Consider the following 18,115-nt stretch of genomic DNA (forward strand, 5'->3'; position numbering starts at 1 on the left):
GTGAATGGAGTTTCTAGGTGAAAGTGACTTTTTGACGTACGTGCCACTGTTTGCCATTGAGCCAATCTCAACCTGGATTATTATTTAGTTGTTTTTCCAGATCTGTCTGTTTTCCAGGCTATAACAGACAGTATACACAGTGCCTGTGAGAACGAGAGGGCCGGAGCAGAAGCCAGCAGTAAGTTGGTTCACAGACAGTCGGTTCACAGACTGTCGGTTCACAGACTGTCGGTTCACAGACAGCGTCTTCGTTCTCAGTTGAAAGATCCATTATCATCAAAGTATATACAGGACTAATTGAAGCTGCATGTCTGTCTGTCAGGTCTCTGGCTGGACTCTGGCTGCTGCATGGCACGGTTAGACCCCAACGTGGAAAATCACTTCTCTCCTAAAGTCCTAATACTGTACAACACACACGCACGGACGCACGGCCGCACGCACGCACGCACGCACTCATGCACGGCCGCACTCAACGCACGGCCGCACGCACGCTCGCTCGCCAGTTTTGTATATCCATTATACATTAAGTGATTGATTATTATCTTTGCGTTAGAAATGGCCAACGGAAACAAATGAGAATGCATGCAGGCTTTGGGCCCAGTAGTCTCCCCCCCAAGAGAGAGAGAGAGAGAGAGACACACACACACACACCACAGGCCCACACACACACGATGGACGTGCACGCATGTACATGCAGTACAATAAATCCTCCTTTGTCCAGTTCTCTGTTCCTCTCTCTACGCTATAGAGCCGTTCATTTGTTTTGGACACGGCGTCAGACAAACCATTGTGTCTCTGGCCAAATCTTTCCTTATCCCATTCTGACCTGAGATCAGATTCTAAGAATGTCTTTATATGTCAGTCGCTCTTCGATTAAAAAAGAAATAGCAGACCTACAAGCTCATAGCGCGCCACTCGGTGGCGCGCTATGAGCTTGTAGATCTGCTATTTTTCGATAGCTAAAGCACGACATGATGCCAACACCAAAATGGGTTCCCGCCCAAAATGGGTTAAACCCCCCCGAAAAAAAAGGGAAACAGACAAAAATCATTAATGACCAACATTTTCCGATTGGACTCTTGCCATTTTGCCCCCCCCCCCTTTTCACTCCCTCTGGCATCCTCTGAGATCTGCATTGTTTCCAGGAGTCAAACGAGGTTAATGCATTTTGGGCGGGAACCCCTTTTGGTGTTAGCATTACGTTATGCTTCAGCTATTTAAAAATAGCAGATCTACAAGCTCATAGCGCGCCACCGAGTGGCGCGCTATGAGCTTGTAGGTCTGCTATTTTTGAAAAATCAAAGACACTTTTAGAATCTGATCTCAGGTCAGAATGGGTTAATAATTAAACTGTCAGGATGTAATAGACATTTTTTAAATCTGATCTCAGGTCAGAATGGGTTAAAACTTGAGAGCCCAGCTGTTCTCTGGTCTGGAACACAGACAGCAGCAGGAAGGGGATACTGCCCCCCCATCGCCCCCCCTCCCTCTGGCATGTCAGGACAATGTACAGCATCCATATTATTGTCATGCAACGATATCATATGACATAGATATTAAACAGAAAGGCTTTCATGGTTTATTGAATGCAAAACGTGGAGAAGCGGTTCCACATCTGCTAGAAACTATCTGTGCAGCAGTATATTCACTGAGCATACAGTATGTAAAGTACAGTACAGTATGTATGCAGTACATGAAGCAACAACATGGGTGTCTGTCTGTCTGTCAAACAAACGGCAGATAGGCCTATATGGAGTCTTACTATAGCATGGCGTTTTTCATCATTTTTGAAAAAAAGACAACAATCACTCGAGACAATGGACTATAGCCCTTGGTCTCGGAGTGATTTTCGTCTTTTTTTCAAATCCTCGTTTTTCATAATTTTTGACCATGGGCTGTAGCCCATCTCAGACGATAGCATGCCGTTTTTCATCATTTGAGGATACTACTAGTATTATCCTCTATATAGTATAAGTATACTACTACTTATACTTATTATACTACTAAGTTATACTACTAGTACTTGGGGTTATCATCTATGAAAAGGCAACACAATGAGCAGAAGAAAAAAAAGAAACCATGTAAATACAACAAATTGAGCAGAGCACTGCAGGGACTTGAAGCCCGTTCTGGTAAACCAGGAGTACCACACCAGTGCCTTAGTTCGTTTTATTGTAATTTACAGGTCCATTATTTTCATCCTGTACTCAAATCCTGCAAAATCATGAAAAACGTCATGCGAAACCATGGACTATAGTATACCTTTTTTACGTGATTAATCTTTTTTTCAAATCCTCCAAAATCACACCTGTGTGAAGTAAGTGCTGCAACTCTGCTGAGTTGCACCACGGCATACTATAGTATAGACTAGAGCGTCGCAGTACCGCCCCCTCGAGTGACCTGGAAAATAAATCCCTGTTCATTTTCCTCAGACTTTTCAGAAAGTATTTATTTAAAGACGTTTACGCCGCGGACAAAGCCAACTGGAGTTGTGACAAAATCATGACGGCACAATGTTTTGGGCAAAACAAAGAATTAGAAAAAAAACGGCAGGTACAACACTTTGTTGTTTTTCTTCTTTGTTTGGGCCAAGATATTGTGTTTGTTGTCATGATTCGTCACCACTCTGCTTTGTACGACACTTGGGTCTTTAAATAAATACTTTGAAATGTCTATGGGAAAAATGCATTGGGATTCATTTCCTGGGCCTGGCATTGTCATGAAAGCTTTTTTTCCAATCCTCTTAAATCATGAGCTTGTAGCATCAGATTTTTTTGCCAATGTTCCCCTCAGAATAGTGATTCTAGGGTTAATGTAATTAATGTAGCAAATACATAAATGAAATTTTGATTTATTACATTAATGATATGAACGAATGAATGGATATTAAATGAAAAAAGTAGCAATCAAAGATTTGGCACTCCTCTGTAGTAACGAGGAAACCCTATACTAGGGGTCCGAGAACCATGTGATCAGAACCATCACTGGCCTCTACACTGGCTCCCGGTTAAATACATAGAGTTCAAAATCCTCACCTATAAAGCTCACAATGGTCAGGCACCACAATATTTCAAAGAACTCATCGATCCCTACAATCTTAACAGAACAGTGTGTTCATAGTTTACAAAAATGTTTAGTCCTGAATATCAAAAGTTACAATAGGAGGCAGAGCGTTTAAGTTCTCCCGGCATCTGTCCTCGGGGGTGACACGCTCTGCACAGTCAAGACTAGATTAAAAACCTCTATGACAAAAGGTCACCCGACAAAGTAAAGAGGGTGAGAAGAGAACCCCTCCACCCAACCCCATCGGCGTGGTCACGCCACCAGGGCGAGTTAATTGCACAACCAAACACTGTTGTATATATATATCAGTATATTATGTACACGTAATAGAGGCTAGTATTTTATAGAGAAAGGCTTTATTATGTGATGAGAGTTTAATTGTGTTTAAGTGCTTTGCATTATATGAAATGTCTTGTCGTAGTTTACCGTTTTGCCTCATTCTAGTGTTGTTCTATAACCCACTGAGTATTTACTTTAATAAAGATTGTTATACATTTAAAACCCTCGTCTGTGGTCCTTCCAGGTTCGGACAGGACTACAGTTTGTAGTAAACTCAGTCTTTTACTTAATTTCCATATATAAATGTTTAGGCATTTTGAGCAAAGATCCCAGGAGGAGAGAGATACAAAAGTCAGAATACGAAAGTGAGGCAAGAGGAGACACATGGGTAGGGATGGAGCTCATTAATTTATATAGATAACGATCAGGCTTAGAGCAATTTATATTATTTTGAGGAAAGACAGGAGACAATAAACTCTGAACAGAACCAGTATCTACTGGTGCAATTGCCCCAATGGGGCAAATACTAGGGCAATTGATCTTTTTACCAATAAAATATTAAAGAAACTGTTAACAGGTTAATATATGTTCCGCCACTTTAAAAGCGTAATTGAGTTTACCCAGATAAATGCCAACCAGCACTTATTGATTCACCTCTTGATTATTCAAACATGAACGGGCCACTACGCTCAACAAGCCCAAAGCTTATTGATAACGGGTACTCAATAAGTTTAAGGATTTTTCCTGGTATCGCTCCATCCCTACACAGCTTATTGATAACGGGTACTCAAGTTTAAGGATTTTGTTCGGGTATCGAGCTCCATCGCTACACATGGGTATCAACGTTTTATTGCTCACGGTCAAGCGGTCCATGAGCTATGCCCGTTTAAAGTTTGAATTTTCAGTTGAGTGCTATAGCGCCACCTATTGGACAATGGTTGTGGGCTTTGTGTCCTCGCCGTTTGGCATTGCCCTCTAGGTTGTCCTGATCAGATGGGGTGATGGGAAATCAGGGCAAATCGTCATTTTCAAATTATTGGGAGCCCAAAAAAAATAAAGGAGGGCTACCATATTGCCAAGTTTGACGAAAACCCGACAGCACAGTTCAGCCAGAACTAACATTTTTGGTGGAAGGAGAAGAGAAAAATAAGGGACCAAGAGTCCCTTCGGGCTTGGTCCCTAAATAGACTTGTAACCCAACTGTAGGGAGTACAAACACAGTAAAGAACCTGGGGGTTATCATCTATGAAAAGGAAACAATGAGCAGAAAATGAACCATGTAAATACAACAAATTGAGGGCACCGCAGGGAGTTGAACCCCGTTCTGGTAAACCAGGAGTACCACACCAGTGCCTTAGTTTTCGTTTATAATTTACAGGTCCAAATCAGTCATTAGTTTCAATTTTGCAATATAATTTTTAAAAAAAGAGAGAGCCTACACACTCAATTTGAATCTTGACTATAATGATAGCCATGCTTACGTCTTTATACAATTGAAAGCCGGAAGACTCACTCCACAAATACCTTAAGGAAAACTCCTCAGACATAAACTAAGAAAATATTTTGTCATGCTCATAAAGTGCTGCAAAGTGCTAAAAGTGAAAAGTGCAGCAGAAAACGTTTGGGTCATAGGCCCATCGTCAATGCCAAAGTTTTAGCTGCAAATGGCAGCATAAATAAATCACATCAATACACACCACATAATGGGATGTTAACTGACACGATGAAGCTTGCACATTATAAGACATACATCACATCAACCAACATCACATACCTAGCCCTACCCTAACCCTAAGTTAATTATGTGATGTTGGGATGACATGATGAAGCCTTACTCACAAATGTGAAATGAGACAAGACATAAACACACATCACATACCGGGCCTGTGTTCATAGGTGATGTGGGCTTACGTAATGAAGCTTTACTCACAAATGAGATCTGATAATATAGCACGAACAATGGTCTTATGACCTAGATGTTTGCTGCTGCACTTTTCACTTCAAGCACTTAGAGCGCTTTATGAACATGAACAAAATAGATTTTCTTGGTCTCTGCCCAAGCAGTTGGCCTTTAGGTTTCCGTGGCGCAAGTATTTTTCTATCTAGTTGTCCCATGTAGGAAACATGGGGCAAGACTGTACAATTTATGCCATTTGTGGACGATTGACATAAATTATACGAGGTAGCAGCATTCTTTGCGCCCCAGTATGTCAGCAATATTATGAACATTAGTACACAACATGAACAGCAATAAACACAATTCGTATGGCGCAATGCCAACAGACGTGAATGACGAGCTAGCCACAATTGCTGTGAAAAATCACCTTTAAAAAAACCACATAAATGCACATCACATATGGGCCCGTCTTCATATCTGATGTGAACTAACGTGATGACACTTTACTGGTAAATTACATGAAACAGCTCCAAATGAGAAACTGTACGCGAGACATGACCCAAGTCACACATACACTAGTGAAAAACTAGTGTCATAGATAGGAAAGAAAGAAATAACAATACAGCAAAATGCGATTAAAAACTCTGACCACAAAAACAAATAACTTTATTAAAGCAAAGAGAGAAAAGATGAAGGTTGGGTAAAAACCTTGTACGTCCAAAACGGTTACTTTTATGGACCAATATTATTAATATAATAATCTGTGTTCTAATGTTATTTAGTCACAAGCTCTTTCTGATACTTCACTGGTTTGATACATTAGAAAAACAGAATACTACATAGCCATTTGCTACTTGTGTGTGACACTGTAGCATGACCAAGTAAGGAAATTAATTTACAAAAGGTTGAACTATGGAAATACAAGGTTTCTGCCCAACAGTCAAGGATAATAAACCACTCACTTACCTTCAATATCAGCACTAAACAAAATACACACACCAACGAAGGAAGCAAATGACACAGCGGCCATCATTTGCTTCCTCTTGTTAGTTTCCACAGACCTACAGCATAGTAAGCTGTAAACACAGTGTTAAGGGGCTACATGCTACCATAATGACACAAGACATAAAGCACACACCTCCACATCACATAAAACACTAGTGAAGAACTAGGGAAAGATAGGCAAGAAGAAAGAAATTACCTAAATAAAATAAAGCAAAATGCGATTAAAAACTATGACACAAAAAATAAACAACTTTATTAAAGAATAGAGAGGAGACACAAGAGAACATACATTATGTGATGTGGATGTGGACAGACTTTACCCGTAAATTATGTTAAACGATAAATAAATCACATGCCTCCACAAACATCACATAACTGTGATGTGGACTGGCATTATACACACAAATTAAGTGAAATTATACATGGCGCGAAAGACAACCTATGGTATGGTAGCATGTAGCCCACTTAAACAAGCAGCAGGAATCAGACGGTTAACTAACCTTCACTGATAACAGCAGCCAGCAGTGGCAACAGCATAGAGTTCACCCAGCAGTGGCAACAGCATAGAGTTCACCCAGCAGTGGCAACAGCACAGAGTTCACACCTCCAGTCAGCTTCACTTTCTGAAATGGCAGGGGAAAAGAAAATTAGTTGTCGGCCTACAGGATGACATTTTGGAAGTCATAACAGTCACTGACAGAGCTGTGTCACCATTATTACACACATTCTAGGGCTATAATCTGCCTTGTGCAACCATTTCTTTTATGAAGCCTAAAAGCTAAAAAGTTCTGTATGTAATTACCATGGGGGGGCCTTCCGTCACTCGGTTGAAGATAGCCGGTATTAATAGAGCCGCGTAGGTTGTATGGCACAATACGTCCCGAGCACCGTACGCCTCGTAATCTCAGGGAGCGTTCGTTGACACCGTTATTCGTTTCAGCTCAGCCGAGTAGACACTCTATTATCAATACCAGCCATCTCCTGAAGACTGCAGCCAAGGTCACCGCATGACACCAAGGTCACATGATCAACCTGTAAGACACAAACATACACCAACATTACTCTTTATCCAGATATTATACATTGTAGAAAACACATCTTTAGGAAATTCTTGCATTTTTCTTTTGCAACCAGATCTTATTTTAATGAAGTTTGAGACAAAAAACTCTTTCCTGGGGTTTTTATGCGTTTAGATATTTCAGGATTTCAAAGAGTCCATGATGTCATCATGGACACTGGGCTCACTTCCTTCCTGGACTAAATGTTGTCTCAGTAAGACAGCCCTCCCCCTATCCACAAGGAGGAGCAGTGGCCCAAAGCATTGTGGGAATTGTAGTTCAGGAAGGAAGTGAGCCCGGTGTCCATGACATCATGGAGTCCATGGACACTTTGAAATACTAAAATATCTAAAAACACATAAAAACCCCAGGAAAGTGTGTCTCAAAAATCATTCAAATAAGATCTGGTTGCAAAAGGGGTGAAGTGTCTGAGCCACAGTTACAACTTGTTTTACCATTATGTACTAAAGTAAAAGGGTATGGCATCAAAATGCACTTAAAAAATGACCAAATGTAGCTCATTACGCAGAAATGTCCCATATCAAATGTTTGAAAGAAAAATTAATCTGAAAATAGCAGAACTACAATCTCACAATGCATTGCATCACAATGCATTGTGAGATTGTAGATGAGCTACTTCCAAATGGCCAAAATGTGGTTGTAGCACAGTGGTAAATTGTGTAGCCAATGTAGCCAAAGGGATATTTTTTTTAAATAATCCAAATCTACAAAACAACTAGTAGTGTCCAAATAAAATATAAAAGTACAATATATTGTCCACAGTACTTCAGTAGATGTAATTATTTACTTTCCACCTGTTTGTTTGTTTGTTTATGTCTCAAAAAGTACCAACACATTCCTCATATTGTTGTCCTTTTAGAGTCACAATAAACAACCAACAGTCCTAACAACACTAATATTAAAAAAACAACAGAGTTAATGTTGGCTAACAACCATGCGGTTCTAAAACAAACCTTACCTTGTTGCAGCTACGCCCCAAACACACTGCTACGGAACGCGTGCGGTTCCATTTTAAATCATAAGCCCCGCCTACTGTATCCGGGTCTAGACCGTCGGTCATTGGTCCGTCAGAGTGTATGGATCACAGCTGTGTGGAAGGAAGCCGCACGCATGCGCGCGCACACACGCACGCACACACGACTGACAGACAGACAGACAGACAGACAGACAGTTGATGGACAGTTCAACATAATTAATCGGTTCACATTGCTGTCGGTCGGAGGAGGAGGAGGAGGAGGAGGAGGATTTGCTGTGGTGAACGGAATGTTAGTCAAGTCAGTTACAGTTCCCACTGGGATTTCCTGACAGTGTGGGAGGGTGCCCCACTCCTGGGGAGGGAGTTGGCTGAGATCCAGGAAGGTACTGCTGGCTGCAATGAATAAAGGTTGGGTTTTGGTTGGTATGTCTATCTATTAGTAAAGTAAATGAGGTGGTTGAATGGAGTGATAATAGTAGGCTATGTCTTCAGGTTTTTTCATGATTTTTCTATTTTTTTTATCGTTGAAAATCATGAAAAACAACATAAGCATGTAGGCTATATTAAAAAAATGATGAAAATCTGTTTTTTCGGCGACATATACGTCGAACCAATCATGATCGACTTAATACTACTCATGTAGGCCTATAGCTTAATCGAGAAGCACATCTTTGGAGGTTATACATCAACGAAAAACAGTGGGAAGTGGGAATTCATTGGTATAGAAAGAAGGAATAACCTGGGAGAGAAACGGAGCAGAGGACAAACCTAATGAAATGTTGTCCAGCAGGGGGCGTGGGTTTTCCCAGGCTAGGACAAACCGTCACTAAAGAATTTCACGGTGTGCAGTTTTTGGTTTGCCATAAATGAGCAGTTGGACGATGGGCGGCACTATATCTGTGACATTATAAATATGAGTCATCTTTGTGCTGCAATTATGGAAGTCCAGTGGTATAAAAAAGTAATTTTTTTACTTACTCTGTCACAAGTACGTAAAAGTCTGGAATTCAAAATGTACTTGATTAAAAGTAGGCTCCAAATAATTAAGTATTGGTATCAAAAAGACCTTAAAGTTCTAAAAGTAGAAAGTACTTTACATTATTTGAATGTCTCATTTCAAGTTTTCAAAATTGGAAAATAGCCGATCTGCAAGCTCACATGCAGTGTGTCGCACCACGACACATTGTGAGCTTGTAGATCGGCTTGTTTCAAATGATCTAAATGTATTATAGGTCTGAAATCCTCTCTCATTGGGGGTCCTTAGCATATATTTTCAAATGGGGGGGGGTCCGCGGGCTATAATTAGTGCCAAATTTGGGGGTCCTTTACATGACAAAAGTTTGGGAACCACTGCTTTAAAAACCATGATAATATGAGTCATCTCTGCTGTGCTGTAATTATGGAGGTCATGTTGTGCGAGCAGTTTAGCGTCCTCATACATGCAGCCAGCCAGCCAGCCTCCTCCAGCCAGAAGCAGCCAGAATGCGACGCAGACCTCGGTGAACTCCTTGAAAACATTCTCCACTTTGCTGCGACCACTCAGGACATTATTACTCATGCCTGTGTGTGTGTGTGTGTGTGTGCGTGTGTGTTTGTGTGTGTGTGTGTGTGTGTGTTTCCGTCTGGAGGCGTTTCCGTTATTTAAAAAGGTCTTTGTTTTTGTGGAACCACACAAGCATTTTTCTGGAAGGCCAAACATTGACCAACTTCTACAACCAGTAAGCGATCATAAATATATTTAAAATGTAACAACTCCAACTAATTACAATATAATTACACTGGACTTTTATGTACATATAAATTGTCATCTTTTCTAGGTTCTGTGTATTAAAAAAAAGAATCACACTTATGTGTAGAGGGGCGCTCTTATCATTCATCACTTTTGGCATCCTTACTTTTCTGACCTCAGCCAATCAAATCATTGCTAAGGGGACAGAGAAAGCTGGGCATAGGAGGGGCTAGCACCCCTCAAAAGGTTGAATGAATCTTGCATCCTAGAATTTGCTCTGGTTTTACAGCAGATACACAGGAATTTATAATACACTGAATGCTGTGACTCAAGATATTATCTTGGCTCAGTTTCACGGTTTCTCTGGGGTTGTTTAATTGTTTGTTAATTGTTTAAAATGAAAAAATAGCCTACATTTTCTATGGTGAGGAATGTGGATTCATGTCAGACATTTCTACATAGACCCTATAGGCTAAAGCCTATAGGGTCCCAAATATTTAGCATGGCATTTGGAAAATCAGAACACACGTTATAAATTATTACACACGAGAAGTCAGTCACCAGAAGAAAAGACCAAATACATTTATTAATATTCTTTTCTCTTTTTTTTCTCTCTTGTTTTTCAATCATGAATAATCAAAATACCACAAAATAAAAAGGAAAAGTGACAATAACAAAATGTTTACCAACAAGAAAATGTGGACCGTTGATGGGTGACAAAACATTGTTAAGGAGAGGATTGACTTGACTCCGTTATTCAGGTTCATAATAAATGAATGTTCAGCTAGAGGTTGTCTTCCTGCTCTTGAGATATTTCTGTAAAAGAACAAACAAAAAACAGAATCCAACATCAAATACAGCAAATTACTTCATTGGCTCAAATGCACATGTTCACAAAAGTTCCCACAATGTCCAGCAGAGGGCAGCAGCCTGCAGTTCTTAGGAGTTGTACATCTTGAAGGACCAAAATTGCCAAAATGACATTATCACTGAAAGTGCAGAAACATCCTTGAATTCTAAGTGGTGGTAATTATATCTGCCAGAGGGGAGTGTTGGCTGGGAGGAGGAGGACTAAGGCCATATTTCATCCTCTCTGGGGGGGGGGGGGGGAGTGTTGGCTGATGAATGAATATCAACATCCTAATACATCCTAATACAGGGGGGTCAAATTCTGACACTCATGCTTTCTAGGGTCATGATTTGGGGTCCTAAGGATGAATACAAAATGAATATCAACATCTTAAAACCAAAATGTTGAATTGTGGGTTTGAGCTCACATGCCCTTTTGATGTAAATCGTGACAAATCATGACAACACACACAAGTTTTCGGGCCAAACAAATAATTACAAAGAAGAAAAACAACCCGAAAAAAAGTGTTGTAACCTGCCGTTTTGTTTCTACTTTCTAATTCTTTGTTTGGCCCGAAAAGTTGTGTGTGTTGTCATGATTTGTCACGACAAGAGTTGGCTTCGTACGGCGCTTAAAAGGTCTTTAAATTAATTAAATAAGAAATGCCTATGGGAGAATGCATTGGGTTTTCATTTCCTGGGCCACTCGTTTTTCTGAAAGGGGGAGGGACTGCGACGCTCTATAATGAGGCTCTCTTACAGTTACGGTTTACACCTATGCTATCAATGCCCCACGACAGACTCCAGCAAAGGTCTCACGTGACAAAAATAACTACAGATCTACAAAGCTAACATAACGTATCTATTATTCGTGTCCACGTGACATCCGGCATACATTAGGGGCTGAACGTATTTCATGTTTTGGGACATGAACAAAATCAATAGCATTTTCCAAAACATTTGATTAATTAAAGGTATTTCATGACCGTGGGAAACCTGTAAAGCAGTGGTTTTCAACCTTTAAACCTTTAAACCTTTAACCTTTAAACCTTTAACCTTTAAACCTGTAAAGCAGTGGTTTTTAACCTTTTTAATGCCATGGCCGATTCTTTAGCGCCACGGACCACCGCCTCTCAGACCCAAAACTAAAGAAGATTTTGTTGTTGGATAAGATTTTGTCCACAATAAACAGACAAAAGTTGATCAAAATAAAAATTGTACATTCTCAAATTGTGTGGACTTCTTGTAAAGTAAGTCAGATCCTGGTTCGGGTTCAAAATGGGCGGCACACAATTGGCAGGTGCTTTGCGATAGGTGCTGGGTAATTAATCACACCACCTGCCAATTGTGTGACTGCAAACTTTTGCGTTTCCCTGGTCAATTGGTGATGACGTCTGTGGTAAACACAGACGCATTTGTAAAATCAGTTCATCCATTGTTCCGCCCCCCCCCCCTCGCCCGGAGAGAAAGATGTCCGTGTGCATCTCTTGGAAAAAGTGGAGATAATTCACTAAATACACGTTTTGCGCCAGAACTTTCACATGGATATAAAACTAAAAGGAACATTTTTCACACCACGTTTTTGGAATTATTTAATGGGCGAGTACAAACGGAGCATTTATCACATTTATGCCGCCCATTTTGAACCCGAACCAGGATCTGATGCAAGCGATCTATGCCTGAGAGATACATGAAAATGTACGAAGTGTAATTAAATGATCACAGGCATTCTAGGTCTAATGTTGGTCCTTACGTGCAGGTTGAGGTTGTGCTCGGGGCTCTTGCAGTGGTCCAGCTCTGACTGCTGGTCTCCAGAACTACTGAAGAAGCTGTTGCACACTTGACAGAAGAAACCCGTTTTGGGAACCAGGAACTCCATGCCTAAAGGGGCTGCATGCAAGCACAGACATTGAGCAATCAAGGACAATAGAAATGTATGGGAACGTGTAAATGATCTATGGGAACGTTACTGTAAATGATCGATCCTACAGTGGATGGCATGGACAGCATCTCACCCTCAGCACTATTAGGGTCAAAGGGAGGAGGGCTGTCAGCAGTGGCAGCTACTAGTGTCTTCTGTTTCTTCTGCGTAGGTTCGTCCTCCCTTCTCTCGTTTTCAGACCTCTCGTCTTCAGACATAGGGCGCTTCGCTAAAACAAAGAGAATGTTGGGTGTGTTTATATTTGTAGAGAGTAAAATTAAGTACTATATGTCTACAGACTGGCCAGGGGCAACATGCTGTTGTTTGACTGTATTGTATTATCCAAGTTGTGCCACACACCATTCACATTCAGTTAGCCATTCAAATTCATGTGTAAAATGTAAACATTGTCGGCTGAAAAGCTGGATGGCACCCCAAAAATAATAACTTAAAGAGCAATCCACTACAAAGTGTGTATCATTTCTAAACACCACCACATTCATAGATCCTACCAGAGACAGAGGTAGCCATCTTCTCTTTGTCCTCGACATCCCCCATCGGCTGGCTGTGGCTGTCTGGACCTTGGTTCTCCTGCTCTCCTCCTGCTGTGGGCTCCACACCAGAGGAGCACACCTCCAAATGGGGGCTGGTGGAACCCTCAGGTGATCCTCCTGCTGTGGGCTCCACACCAGAGGAGCACACCTCCAAATGGGGGCTGGTGGAACCCTCAGGTGATCCTCCTGCTGTGGGCTCCACACCAGAGGAGCACACCTCCAAATGGGGGCTGGTGGAACCCTCAGGTGATCCTCCTGCTGTGGGCTCCACACCAGAGGAGCACACCTCCAAACGGGGGCTGGTGGAACCCTCAGGTGATCCTCCTGCTGTGGGCTCCACACCAGAGGAGCACACCTCCAAACGGGGGCTGGTGGAACCCTCAGGTGATCCTCCTGCTGTGGGCTCCACACCAGAGGCGCACACCTCCAAACGGGGGCTGGTGGAACCCTCAGGTGATCCTCCTGCTGTGGGCTCCACACCAGAGGAGCACACCTCCAAACGGGGGCTGGTGGAACCCTCAGGTGATCCGGCTGTCCCCGCTGGAGCAGATGCAGCGAGGGAATCCTCTGCCAGGGTGGAGTCCATATTGGCTGTAGTTGAAGACATCAAAATGCATTAGGACTTTTCAGCTGATTTTGAATTTCGGTATTAAACTACAGTAACATTCCCAGTTTAAAAGACAACTTAGTTTTTTCTTTCCAACCAAGGTTCATGTTGTTATTAGAGAAACTAAAGGATGAGTGTTATCTTTTTCATTTGCTGCTTTCTTTCATTTTAGCGATTTTAGCTATTTTTGACAGGGGGCAGGGGCATTCAAATGGGGCTAAATATGTATTCATATTTACTACTACTAGACCCCAGGAAATTACATCTGGCCACAAAAGATCACAGGATCTATTGAATGTGAAGGGGGAGGTGACAAACTGACATTATTGAGCCTACGACACAGTACCCCCCTAGTATATCCCTTCACATTCACTAGATCCCATGATCTTTTGTGGCCAGATGTAATTTCCTGGGGTCTAGTAACAATTAACACTCATATTTTACTTTCTCTAATAACAACCTAAAACAGTAACCGTGGTTGAAAAAAACCCAGTTGTCCTTTAACCCATTCTGACCGGGCACCCATTTTGGTGTTAGCATCATGTTATGCTTTAGCTATTGAAAAATAGCAGATCTACAAGCTCATAGCGCGCCACCGAGTGGCGCGCTACGAGCTTGTAGGTCTGCTATTTTTGAAAAATTCGAAGAACGACTGACATTTTTAGAATCTGATCTCAGGTCAGAATGGGTTAATCAGACCAGTGTGTGTCCCGTGGAAACCTCGTATGAATCTGATCTCAGGTCAGAATGGGTTAAATAAACGTGTCCCATCATATTAAAGCAGGTTGTAGATGTGCTGGAACAGAGGAGCAGTGCTACCTGCTACAGCCTGAGGCCCAGGGGTGTCCAGCTGGTCAGAGGAGCACATGGCCTGGGGGACAGGAGAGTGTGGGTGCTCAGTGGTGACGACCGGGCCCAACATTTTTGAATGGGCTTCTGACGTCTCTGGAGCAGCCGTTGCCAGGGTGACGAGCCCCGGTGAGGCCTAAGAGGTTGGGTGTCAAGTACAGGGTCGATATGTTAAAAGTTAAAACCGAGAAAAAATAAATGTATTAAGTGTCCACCCTGTTCCCTGTTAGGCCAAAGTGGTGGTAAGCTTGCTACAAAGGAAATTCCTTTAGGATCACATCAGATCAACTATATCAAATACCTTGGGAAACAGATCAACTATATCAAATACCTTGGGAAGTTCAAGATCAGCAGGTTTGTTAGAAGATCCCTCTCCACCACCAGCAGCAGAGCTAGAGGACTTGGTCGTCTCCTTTGGTCCAGAATGAATCTTGTCCAACTCCTCTGCTCGCGGCTTGCAGACTTGTGTGGGAGCAGCATTGGAAAGAACCTCTCCAACCTTAATATCGTCCTGGTCTTTACTTAGTTCTTTTCCAGCGACTTCATCCTGGCAGCTGATCTCATCTGTATCGTCTCTCGGCTTGTCCTCCTTCATTTTCTTGGCATCAAAGTAAAGCCTGAGGTTTAATCTTCTTTGGTGTGTCTCGGACTTCAAGTGACTGTGATAGTGCGTTATGGCGCATTCGCAGAGATTACAGTGGAGACGAATGACCTTTCCAATAGGATTAAGAACCTCCTCGATATATTGATCTTTTTCGATAACACCTTTCTTCTGCATCCCTCCTGGGACAGATTTGTCATTCTCCCGAGGAGTGAAGACCTCCTTGTCAGCAGTGGGCACTGTGTGGCAGTCTTTGTCATCGTCAGGTGACTCCTAGGTACAGAAAACAAGGACACGTAAAGCTGGGCAAAAGTTAATAGATACAGGGCTCCATCTTGCGCCACCCTTATCCCTTAACTTATTTTTACTATTTTGAAAATTATTTTAAAATAGTTCAACTAGCCGATCTACATCCACACGTGAGCTTGTAGATCAGCTATTTGAACTATTTTAAAAGGTTTTTTAAAATAGTAAAAAAAAAAGGCAAATAAGTTTAGGGATAAGGGTGAAGGTGTGGCGCAAGATATAGCCCACAGTATATAAGGCTAGTGACGCAACGCAGGCTCAACAGCACAGTGCTTTTCTGGTACGTTCTATGGTAGCTAGTGATCTGATTCTGCTCAAACTAAATTACTCTTAACTCGCTGAAATCTTGACAGATATACAAAGATTATCAACGTGGTATGATTCAGGATGCTTATCTGCTTAATGTTATTTTCATAGGACAGTAAATTATACAGTAAGTACACAGTATCATCTGATGTGTATAACAAACCAAACAGTCTGAAAATGGGTTGAAACGTGTACATGCACCATAGACACAATGTTATGAGTGAGCGAGCTCATTGGAAAGCTCCTCTCCAACCTTAACATCCTGCTGGTCTTTACTCTGTTGTTTCTCAGCAGCTTCGTCCTCGTGGCTGGTTTTCTCATCAGTATTGTCTCTCAGCTTGTCCTCCTTCAGCTTCTTGGCATCAAAGTAACGCTTGATTTCTAATCTTCTTGTGTGTTTCTCTGTCTTCAGGTGCTGGTCTTTTTGTGTTATTCTGCATTCACAGAGTTTACAGCGGAGAAACACGCTCTTGCCTACATATTTTGTACGGACCTCTTCAAAATATTCATCCTGCTGGTCTTTACTCCCTTCTTCCCCAGCAGCTTCATCCTTGCAGCTGGTCGTCTCATCGGCATCGTCTCCTGGCTTCTTGACGGAGAAACCCATGACGTATTCTAATCTTCTCTTGTTTTTCTCGTGTTTCTTTGACCGCAGGTGGTGTATTTTATCACCAAGCTTTATGCTATGTTCACAGACTTTACAGAGGAGGAAAGTGACCTTGCCAGCAGGATTACGAGCCGCAACGTAACATTTCAGTTGTTCATAATCTCCCTTGGCAGCAAGTACTAGATCTTTGTGTCTTCTTCCCTTCAGGTGCAGGTCTTGGGAAACGCGTTTTGGTATGGTGCATTCACAGAGTTTACATCGGAAGCAGAGGAGCCTGCCATCAGCATCAAGAACCTCCTCAAAATATTCATGTTCGCTGCTGATCTTTTCATCACACTCTAAATTCCTGTTATCCACATTAACATCTTCCTTCTTCTCTCTCTCACTGTCTTTGTCATCGTCAGGTGACTCCTATAGTAGGAACAGAAAACGAGGACACAGTCAAGCTGGACAACAAACGGTTCGAACTAGAAAGATGCAATTCTTGAAAAATTGTAACGTCTGCCCTGAAAGTGTTAATACTGTACGCGTCCTTTTGGACGTGTATAAGGAATCAATGGAACGTGGTACATTACCATCCACTTTAACTCAAGCTTCAATTTGTGTATTACTCAAAAAAGATAAGGATCCCACCCAGTGTGGCTCGTATAGACCGTTATCTCTTCTAAATGTGGACGCTAAAGTGCTGGCTAAAGTTTTGGCAGGCCGTCTGGAGAGTATTGTCCCTGACATCATTTCTAAGGAACAAACTGGTTTTATCAAAGGTCGACAATCATTTTTCAACATACGCACACTCATGAACATTATTTACTCTGGCCAAACATTAAAATCTGGCCAAACATTTATCTCATTAGACGCCGAAAAAGCATTTGACCGAATAGAGTGGGAGTATCTGTTTGCGGTCCTTAGGAAATTTGGATTTGGTGATCGTTTCATTTCATGGATCCGTCTTTTATATACTAACCCCCTTGCCAGTGTGTGCACAAACGACACCCGATCAGACTACTTTAAGCTAGCACGTGGCTCACGCCAAGGATGCCCTTTAAGCCCCCTCCTATTTGCTTTAGCAATAGAACCCCTATCGATAACTTTACGTTCTTCAACACTATTCCAAGGAATTTCTAGGGGCGGAATAGAACACCGGGTATCCTTATACGCAGATGATCTATTACTGTATATCACAAACCCTACCACTGCGATTCCCAATATCATTTCCATCTTACACGACTTTAGCTCTTTCTCAGGCTACAAACTCAATCTCCAAAAAAGCGAATGCTTCCCCCTTAACATAACTAATTTTCAACTTCAACAACTTAACTTACCTTTTAAGATCGCCCAATCAGGATTTAAATACCTAGGGGTCTATGTTACTCGCTCCCAATCGGCTCTACTCTCTGCATCCTGCCTAAATTCCTGTACTTATTTCAAACTATTCCGTTATATCTACCCAAATCTTTTTTCCAATCGCTAAACAAACTGATAACAAC

At 41.8% G+C, this 18,115-nt stretch overlaps 1 protein-coding gene across 7 annotated transcripts in view; it reads right to left on the reverse strand.

The window, feature by feature from the left end:
* Positions 1–10,585: 10,585 nt before the first annotated feature.
* LOC308313142 (uncharacterized protein) overlaps positions 10,586–18,115 on the reverse strand; it is a 33,923-nt gene continuing 26,393 nt past the window's right edge. For 6 of the 7 annotated variants that reach the window (XM_080760079.1, XM_080760080.1, XM_080760083.1 and 3 more), the window contains 7 exons: positions 16,275–17,039; positions 15,140–15,682; positions 14,779–14,944; positions 13,311–13,943; positions 12,893–13,027; positions 12,631–12,767; positions 10,586–10,844 (listed from right to left, as the gene is read on the reverse strand). In XM_080760079.1, coding sequence (XP_080616205.1) covers positions 10,809–10,844; positions 12,631–12,767; positions 12,893–13,027; positions 13,311–13,943; positions 14,779–14,944; positions 15,140–15,682; positions 16,275–17,039 — 2,415 coding nt within the window. In that variant the 3' untranslated portion in view covers positions 10,586–10,808. The remainder of the gene's footprint in view (positions 10,845–12,630; positions 12,768–12,892; positions 13,028–13,310; positions 13,944–14,778; positions 14,945–15,139; positions 15,683–16,274; positions 17,040–18,115) is intronic. The other variant, XM_080760082.1, reaches the window with a different exon arrangement.

Source organism: Protomyctophum bolini (genome assembly GCF_963924005.1).
Source record: "Protomyctophum bolini genome assembly, chromosome: 3".
In the NCBI taxonomy this organism is placed as follows: Eukaryota; Metazoa; Chordata; class Actinopteri; order Myctophiformes; family Myctophidae; genus Protomyctophum; species Protomyctophum bolini.